Raw genomic sequence first — 9676 nt, 5'->3', positions numbered from 1 at the left:
GATTTTGAGGGCCACTGACTTCCTTTCTTGGGAGCTGGCATTTTGTTTTTTCTACCTTTTGCCCCGTGGAGACGAAGCTCCCACTTTAGAGGCGCCTGACCCACTGCGGAGGCAGCGCCCAGAGTCCAGCCCCCCAGATGAGCGCCCCGCCCCTCCCCGCCGGCCCCGCCCCTCGGACTACATTTCCCAGGCACCCCTGCGGGCGCGCGGGCGCCGCCGGGACGGGACGCGGGGGTCAGCGCGACGGCGCGCGCCGCACCGCGGGGCTCCATGGCCGCCTGGGGCGAGCGGCTGGCGGGCGTGCGCGGGGTGCTGCTCGACATCTCGGGCGTGCTGTACGACGGCGGCGCGGACGGCGGCACGCCGATCGCCGGCTCGGTGGAGGCGGTGGCGAGGTGAGTGGGCCTCGCGGGCCGCCGCCCGGCCCCGCCCCCGCCCGCCCGCCCGGAGCCCGCGCCCGCCCGGGGAGGGGGGGGAGCCCCTGCGGGGCCGGGGGGCCGGGGGCGGGCGCTGGCCCTGCCGGGCAGAGCTGCGCCGTGCGGCCGGGGGGAGCGGAGAGGTGCTCTGAGTGTCAGATCCACGCTGGGTTACAAGCCCGAGTGAGAAACATGTGAAATACGGGATTACAGTGTTAGATATTGATTACCTGTTGCATTGATAACGACTTGAATACGTTAGCTTAAATAAAGTGTATTAAAGGAATCCTCACACCTGTTGGACTTTCAATGCGGTTACCAGCACGTTTACCTGACGTGTGGCTGGCGTCATCATCCGTTGGGCTGTCTTGGGCTGGAGGGCAGGGCGACTTGCACACCAAGGCTTGTAAACAGGACACTGCCAGGACGGTGGTTGGCACCACTGGCCCGAGGGCTGTGCCATCACCGTTGGCATCGCCGGCCAGGGCGCCCGTGATGTTGAGAGTCAGCTGGAAGGGCTCATTGTACAAGATTTGGTCCAGAGTCACTGCCTGGGGGACCCCGGCTTGGTGGTCTCCCCTCAGTGGGCCTCAGTTTCTCCAGCTGTGGACAGCAGTTAAATGATCTCCTGGGTCCTTCTAGAGACGCCACCCCACCCATCTGTACACCAGTCTGGTGGTTCTGCAGAGCAAAACAGGTGTTCGGAGGCCAGGAACTCACATCAGCGCCTGCCTGGCTTCTGCTTTAGTCTCTGTTACCTTAGGCTTTAGCTCTGTTAGAGTCCAGTGCATTAAGTGGGTGGAACAGAGGGCTCTGAGCTGTGTTTTGAGGTGAAGATGGCTAAGTATGGGGGAGCAGGAGGCCAGAGCCCCAGGGACCGTGACTGAGGCAGACATGGCCTCATGGGGCTCACATCTGGAGGGGAGTTGGAAGTAAACCTGGACACAGAGGGTAAGTCACCGCGGTGGCATAAGTGACATGAAGAAAGCAGATTCTGGGTGACAGGGTGAGGGTGGCCTGTGCTAGAGAGGGCTCTGAGGACTGTGCTGAGAAGGAGCTGGGCAGGACCAGAGGGCAAGAAGGATCATCAACATGAAGGGGCAGAGGACATGCATTCCAGGTGGAGGGAACAGCAGCTGGAAAGACCTGAGGAGAGGTTGGCCAGAGTTCAGGGAACTAAGAGCAAGGCATAGTGGGAGTGTGGCTGTAGCTGGCAGGGACTTAAGAGTCATGGAGAGGTATCTGGATTTTATCCCTCCTTGCATCCAACTACCCAGATATCCCTGCAGGGTTTTTATTCACCGAGCCCCTAGCAGCCCAGGAACCAGCACCCCTTATTCAATGCCCACAGAGCTTGGATTGCCCATGTTGAGGTGCCCTCTGGCTCTGGGTTGACAGTCCTTTTCTCTCTTCAGCTTTTCTGCCTGCTTTTTAAAGACAAGGGCCTTCTACACAGGCCTGGCCCCCACAGGTCCACGGACCCCTCCAGTTCAAGGCTGCCCATCAGTGCCCTCCTCCCTGGGGGTCTCCTGCCTGTAGGGAGCTCAGCTTCCAGACCCTGGGTGGCAGTGAGTGTATAAACATGGGAAACGTGCCCCCAGTCAAACATGCCCGCTTCTGGAGTTTTCCAAAGAAATGTTTTAAGCACAAGGGATTCCGCCATTTCCCTCTGTGGTGGCTGAGCCAGGAATGGCCTGGACAGTTCTTCAGAACTGGCCCTGCTTGCCAGGGTGCTGGGCGCTGGGCTGCTTTTGTAGTTTCTGCGGCCACCTGGGTGAGGCCTCTTTGCGGCCTGCTCTGTGATATGCAGGCTTGGCTGGCTTTGAAGTCCAGCAAGAGCCTTCCAGGAAGTTCCGGGGGGCGGGAGAAGCCTGCCAGGGAGGCAGCCTCCTAGCTCCACAGGGTCCCTCCTAGGAACCCCAGAGGGGGATGGGGCAACTCACTATACACCCCTTTTCTTCCTGGACTTCCTGCAATGTCAGGTGTGCTCAGATTTTCTGAAAATTCCCCACCTTTTGGGGGAGTCAGAAAACAAAGTATAAACTCTGCCTTTCATTTTTTATTTTTCTTACTTTTTAAGAATTAGACTTTATGTTTTAGAGCAGATGCAGCTTCACAGCGGAATTGTGTGGACGGGACAGAGATTTCCCGTGACCCCCTGCCTCTACAAACACGCCTATCTCAAGTTCCCTTTTCTGGACATTTCATTTAAATGGAGTCACGCAGTACGCAGTGTTGCAGCTAACTCCTTTTACGTAGCGTGATGTTTTTGACCTTTCACGCTATGGATAGTATGTGTCGGTGTTCTGCTTCTCATCCTCTTGAAGGGTATCCTGCTTTTTAAAACAATATTGGCCACCTTAATGACAGTCGCCTTCCGCAGAGGCCTGGCGTGTCCCAGGTAGGTGCCACACCGCACGTGTGACCTTCATAACTAGCCTTGATCCAGGGGTGACATCCCCTTTTCAAGGAAAGGTGGCCAGGCCTTCCCCCTGCATCCCCTTCTCCCAGTTTGCCCCACAATAGCACAATAGCCTCTTGTTTTACTCACACACCCAGAGAATACTGAGTATTTCAGTAACTGCAAACACTGCCATAGGCTTTGAGACACGCGACAGTGACAGGGCAGGGGGACCTCCCTGCCCTTGTGAAGCTGAGGGTCTGGTATGGGGAGAGCAGGGTTAACAGCACCCAGAAAACTGGCATCAGGTGTAGGCTGAGCGGCAGGGAGATGAGGAGCCAGCTGGGCCAGGAGCCTTCCCTATGAGAAAATAGGATAACCCGGCGTCTGAGGACACTGAGTGGACCCTCCACCACCAGGGCTGCCGGGACAGTGCTGGCCAGGCCGCCCCCTCTTACTGCTCTGGGCCTTGGGGTGGGCGTGGTCGTGGGACATCTGTAACCAGCCAGGGTCCCCCCAACAGGCCCTTTATTGGAGTCCATTCTTGGGCAGTTGGGCTCCCTGAGGGGAGCCTTTCAGAAGCAGGCCCAGGCACAGCAGGGGCTGCAGGAGCCGGCCCTGGGGCAGGCCGGCACAAAGGATGGCCTGGAGGCATCTGCATGTGAAAGGCGAGTGGGCATTTACTGCATCCTGTCGCAGGCCACTAAAGCACATCTGCTGGGCAGGCCGGTGGCCTTTTAGGGGCCGGCGGAAGGAAGCAGGCTGGTTCTCAGCCCAGGGCCGCCTCATAAAACAATTCCCACCCCAGACGGCCCCAATCGCCCAAGTGCCACGGACCCTGCCCAAGACCAAGACCCGTCCTTCTAAGCGGGGCCTCAGTGTGGACCAGAAGCCCTGGGAACCTGGAAAAGCCGGGCAGTGCTTGGAGCAGCGAGGAACTGGGCCAGGGAAGTGCGCCAGCCCGCAGACTTCGCGGCCTACCTCAAAGCTTGGCTGGCCTGGCACCGCCTGACCCTAGGGACATGGCTCCCCAGGAGGACAGTAATGATCATAGCTGCTCGGGGACCTCTGCCAGCCAGGAGCCTCACCTGCCCCCATCCATCCCGACACGTGACTTGCACCTGCCGCAGGGGATGCTGAGGCGTTTGGGGGGAATGTTTGTTTGCATTTGTTGAGGCCAAGAGGGGCTGTCCTGACTCAGCTTGGACCTTGGACATGGGGTTTGTGGAGAAAGCCCGGCCACGTTGCTGCCACATACTGTGGGGACGCTGTGTTCATAGCAGGGAGGGGTGGCGGAGGGCCTCAGACGGAGCTCGCTGCCCTGGCTCTGTCCTCAGACACCTGCAGTTGGGACTGCGGGAGCCGTGGTGGCTCCGTTCTTGTCAACAGGTCCGCTCGTGTGTGAACAGACCAGCGCCTTCTCACCAGGCATTCCCCAGGGGGGACACCGTGGCTCTTTCCAAACCTTTTCCTCTGTTTCTTTCAAAGCACATTGGGATTTAAGAAGCAGCCCCCTCCCTTTCCTGACTGGACCTGTCCTGTGAGGTCCCCATTACACCCTTCCCTGGAGGCTGGAGTCCCCACACTTCCAGGGGTTACCTGGCCCCAGAGCCTCTATCCTCAGATGAAATTCAGGGTAGAACCTCAAAATTGAGAAACAGCGAAGAGCCTTGTCTGAATAGTGTATTTTTGATGTTAAGTCTGTAATGTTGATTGTGGGGTAGTCAGTGACGGGATTGAGGTCCGAGGTGGGAGGCACGGCACGTTTACGGTTTAGAATTTTATATAAACTCGCAGCCTGAAACAAGTCCACGTCCATCAGGAGGGGACAGGGCAGTAGGTTATGGCTTGCAGGCCGCAGATACTCCACAGCTGGTCAGAAGTCTGAGGTCGCTGTTTGGTGCTGACGTTAGTTTATCGGACTGGATGTTGTATGTAGTCAATAAAAAGGTCGTAGGACAACGTGTGTGGAATTCTGTGTTTCTTCAAAAAGATAAAGGAGATAGGACGGCCCACAGGTGGCTGGGGTAGAGGAACAATGGAACCTTCAACCTGACTTGTGGGGGTGGCAGCAAGGCCGTGGGTGGACATGGGAGTCTGTCCCCAACAAGCGCTGTTTCTGGTTCTCAGCCTGGGTGGCCAGGGCCACCTGTGGAAATCTAGTGCGGCCAGGCTGGGGGTGCTGGAGCTGAGTGAATTGTTCATCCTGACAGATGCCGCCTCCGGTCGGAAACCCCTGGCTGATGAGGCAGGTGTGGCAGTGGTCACTCAGAAGATCACGAATGGACCTCCTACCCTCAGGAGGAACAGAGGAGCCACGCCAGCAGGGCAGGCCCCGATCTGCCTGCCCATGGCCGGGTGCAGGGCACTTCCCACGCCTGAGGCAGGTGGGATGCTTTCTCTGTGTGGAGGAGGAAGCTGAAACTCAGAGGGGGGCCTTGCCCCAAAACACCTTATGGGGAGAAGGAGGGACATCAGGGCCCTGGCCTCTGTTCTGTCGCCCATAAAATAGGGTGTCAGCACTTGTGGGCCAGGGCCTAGGCTTTGAGTCCGACCCTGCCCTCTGGTTGTGATGTGCTCTCGGCTCAGTTCCTCAGCCTTTTTGTGCCTCAGTTTCCCACCTGTAACACTTGTGATTTGGGCAGTAAGATATTTTAAGTAAGATATATTAGGTAAGATATTTTCTCTGAGGCCAACACTGGACTTAGTCCATGTCAGGAAATGTGGCGTTGCTAGAGGGCAGGTGATGCTGAAGAGGGGCCATTTTGCAAATAGAGTCAGGTTGTGAACTCGGTGCACGTTCAAAACGAAGCCACTGGCTCTGCCAGAGAGTTGTATTTTTCACGTTTGTGTATATTTTTTTTTTGATTTATTTGTTTGTTTGTTTGTTCTGTTTATACATGCACTGGGTACAGTCAGAAGCGCGGGAGGGTGAGAGAATTCACCAGAGCCAGAGAGGGGAGCAGAACAGGCAGAAGGACCGAAGTACACTGCTGAGGGGAGCAGCGGGCGGCAGGAGAGGTCTGCGCGCCATGCGGGACCCTCCTCCAGTGGCCGGGGAGCAGCCGGGCATCGAACCGGCGCCGCAGAGGCCGCGGGCAGCTGCGCCACCGGGGAGGCCCACGTTTGTGTATATTTTTGTTGAAGCCAGTAATAGAGGGCTCCTGTCCAGGCCCTGCCCTTAGGGCGTGGTGGGCACTCGGCCCCTCTGCCCCCCAGGTCCTCATGTGTAAGCAGGCACATTGACCCAGCTCTCAGGTTGTCTGGAAGATTTTATGTGAGTTTGTGAGTAAAGGGGGTGGGTGGGCGAAGCAGCCAGCCACCGGGGGCTCGCCACCATTCACCGCATGCTTGACAGTGCTGGGTGCTTTGGGTATGTTTTTAAAAAGAGTCTCAAGGGGCCTCCCTGGAGGGGCAAGGGATTAAGATGCAACCTATGAAGCTCTCCACAGCCACTGCAGCATGAGGTTGAGCCCCAGCCAGGGGGAGACCCACATGGCGCAGCAGACCTCTCCTGACTCGCCTGCTGCTCCCCTCAGCAGTGTTTTTCAATCTACCTGTTCTTTTCCCCACTCGATCTCTGGTGAATTCTCTCATGCACCCCTCCCCACACCTTTGGCCGGTCTCCAGTTCTTGTATGCATAAATAAATAAATCTTATAAAAAAAATAAAGAGTCTCAAGTGGTTGCTGTCAGTGTTACACACTGCGGACGTGGAAACTGTTGGTGACAAGCCTCGGTGGCACAGTGAGAGGCTTTGGAGGTGCTCTGGGTGTGTCTGCTTCCTGAGCCAGGCTCGTCCTTCTCTGGAAGACCTGCCTGGCCTCTGACCCCTGCAGCGCCCACCAGAGACCAGCCCCTGATGGTGCTCTGGGAGGACTGGCTGGTGGCTGACTTTCCAAGCTTGGGGAGTGACCCAAAGGCCCCATCACTGCCCACAACGTCCCGCCTCTGTGAGCTGAACCAGTAGGTTGGATGATCTCCGAGGCCACCTCTGGCTCCCCCTGTGCCTGATTCTAAATTGTGTTTATGAATAAGTTGTAGCTCAGTGTTCTGGCTCAGCGCGTCCCTTTGGTGAGCTGCGAGGCTCCGACAAGTCAGAGAAGGGACATGCCGGGTGGCAGGGGAGGTGGTCACGGGCCTGAGGAAGGCATGGTATGTTTCATCAGGGCCTGGCTGTGGGGCCTGCCTGAGATCTATTTGACCTCATCACTGCCCCTCTGGGGTCACTGGCCTAGACCGGGAGGCCCAGCCAGGCCGGACCATGTGCGTCAGGGCCTCTCATCCGTCCCCGCGCCATCCAGACTTTGGACTCTGGTTTCTTGCCTGGCCTCTGATGACATCGCTGCACGCCGCTGCCGGTGATGTCAGGTGCGCCATTCGGGGCCGGGGGCAGCTGTCCACCTGGAAGAGGGGATCACTGTCAGGGGCAGCGCTGCAGGCTGGCTGGACTCCTGGCAAAGGCTCTTACCGGCTTCCCTCAGCCGCCCTGGCTCCAAGGGGACTCCAGGATGTGGGCGAGTCTCTAGTGTCTCAACTAGAAGGCCACGTGCCACCATTACCCCATTTTATGGCTGGGGCTCAAGGACTCCAAGGTCTGGCCCCCGGCCTGCTGGCCAAGGGCACGTGCGAGGTACAGGTGCGGGAACCCAGGCCCTGCGCCCACGGGGGGCAGAAGCCCGCTGCTCTCGCCACCAGGTGGGTCCCTGACTTTGAGCTGATGCCCACTGGGCATGTGGGGACTGGGTGGGGCCCTCCCGGAATGAACATGGGCCTGTTGGGGTGCACAATAACTGATTCTCTGTTCATGGCGTGCCTGTTGACCTTCTATTTTAAAAAGTTGGTTTCTTGGGATAAATAAACACTTTGCGCTTCCAGTTCTTCACATGTGTGTGTTTTCAGCCTCTGGGGCCTTCTGAGAGGGAGGCAGCCAAAGGTCTCAAACTCAGACAGTGGTTTGGGCTGCTGGGACCCCCCAACTGCCACCAGTGTCCTTTCCTTCTGAGGAGGGGCCTCTGGAACCCTGGCTCCGGCGGAGTGTAGGGAGTCGCTGAAGCCCCGCCGTGGCCGTGTTGCCGGCGGGCGGGGTGAGGAGCGCGGAGTTCTTCCGCCAGGTTCCCTGGGTGGGTGTCGGGAAGGTTTGGGTCCATCTCCAGGCAGGGCCGTCAAGTTTGGAATTTGGGTGGGTTGGGGGCTTCTCGCAGGACAGCACTGCCACGCTGGGCGGTGGGTCTCCCGCCAGGTCATCTGGGGAGAACGCTGGAGAGCGTCCAGGTGAGGGTGACAGGACAGGGAGTCAATTCCTGCCGGTCTTGGGCCCTGGGAACCTTTGAGCTGTCCCTGCCCAGATGCTGACTTCCCTTGGTGGGCCAGGCAGGACCCCCGACTGTGAGCTGTGAACTGCTGCTTTGAGTCCTACAGTGCACTGTCCTCTGGGGTCCCTGTGGCCCTGTAGCCCTGACCGCCCCCTCTCCAGTCCCCGCGGGCCCCTCTTCTAGCTCTGTGGCCCTGGCCCACCTACAGCCTCGCATCTAGGAGAGGCCACGGTGGTGTACGGTTGGTAGATTGGGGCTCTGCTCACAGGGGACTTGAGCTTGTCAGGCATGGGGAAGCCCCTGAGCTCAGCTGCTCATCCAGTGTCTATTGTTGGGGCACCAGGCTTGGGTCGGGGTTCTGGAAACCCTCTGAGGAGGCCTGAGCTGGAGGCGGAGGCAGAGGAGGGCGGGCCTGCCCGTGCTGATGCCAGGGTGGATGTGGAGAGCCACACCTAGCGCCCATGGGTCCAGCAGGAGGAGGTGGGCTCTGCCTCGGTGGAGGCAGGAGGCGGGGGATGGGGGCTTCCTGGAGGAGGGGGCCCATGAACCCGGCCTTAAAGGATGACTAGGACTTGGCTATAGGGAAGGTGAGGACAGACACTCAGGGTGACGAGAGGACCCTCTGTGTGGGAGGATGCTTCCCTAGGGCTGGGGCTGGGGTGGGGACTGAGTGGGGGTGAGGAGGGAGGGTGGGCCCAGCTGGGAGGGGCCTTGCCTGGAGCAGCTCCTCCCCTCCCGCCCAGCCTCTCCCTGGGCCTCTGGGCGGGAGCCCAAGTGGGCAGCGAACTGTGGAGCTCTGCCAAGGTCACTGGGGATGGCCGGTGATCCTCCTAGCGCTACCTGCTACCGACCGGTAATGAGAGGGTTTCCATTATTTTCGGGTGAGTGCCCCTGGCAGATGCCGACAGCCAGCAGATGTGTGAGGTCTGAGGTGATTTGCAAGGGACTGGCTCATGCGATGTGCGGGTAATTGCACCAGGCGACGCTGTCACTCAGGGGCTTGTCCTGGCCTGCCAGGATGAGGTAAAGGTCAGTTCAAAGATCCCCTGTGACTCAGGAGGTGGAGGCAAACCCCCACCCTGTCGGGGCTGCTGGGGCCGGGCGGCCTGTGGAGACAGCACTGTGGTCTTGGGGCCCTGCGCTGGGCCTCAGGTACCTGCGGGAGAAGCCCTGTTCTGGGGTTCTGGGTGTTGGGAAGGATGTGGGTAATAACCTGAAGCAGAGCTGGCCCTGCGGGGATGCTGAAATCCCTGGGGCTTGCGCCCCTGGCCAGCTGTGCCTGATGCCCTGCGGGCTCAGGTTTCCCTGATATCGGCAGCCTCCAAGGCCACAGCTGTGACGCTGGCAGCGCCCCCACCAGGAGGTGCCAAGACTAGGTTCCTTAACTGAAGTAGTCTGTTCTGATGCCAGAGCAAAACCCATGGGCGGAGGGGTGGGGCGTTTAAACAACAGAAATGTACTTCCTTAGTTTTGGAGACCGGGAAATCCAACACTAAGCCGTCCACGTGGTCAGCTTCTGCGAGGCCTCTCTTCCTGCTGGTAGGC

At 58.9% G+C, this 9676-nt stretch overlaps 1 protein-coding gene across 2 annotated transcripts in view; it reads left to right on the top strand.

Annotated features, from left to right (window-relative positions):
- Positions 1-270: 270 nt before the first annotated feature.
- LHPP (phospholysine phosphohistidine inorganic pyrophosphate phosphatase) overlaps positions 271-9676 on the top strand; it is a gene marked incomplete at both ends in the record, with an annotated part of 82294 nt that continues 72888 nt past the window's right edge. For both annotated transcript variants that reach the window (XM_084246246.1, XM_084246245.1), the window contains one exon: positions 271-395. In XM_084246246.1, coding sequence (XP_084102372.1) covers positions 271-395 — 125 coding nt within the window. The remainder of the gene's footprint in view (positions 396-9676) is intronic.

This window comes from Talpa europaea (genome assembly GCF_964194135.1).
Source record: "Talpa europaea genome assembly, chromosome: 10".
NCBI classification, from domain to species: Eukaryota; Metazoa; Chordata; class Mammalia; order Eulipotyphla; family Talpidae; genus Talpa; species Talpa europaea.
The sequence above is the reverse complement of the archived record's forward strand: the minus strand, read 5'-3'. Positions and strand labels throughout refer to the sequence as shown.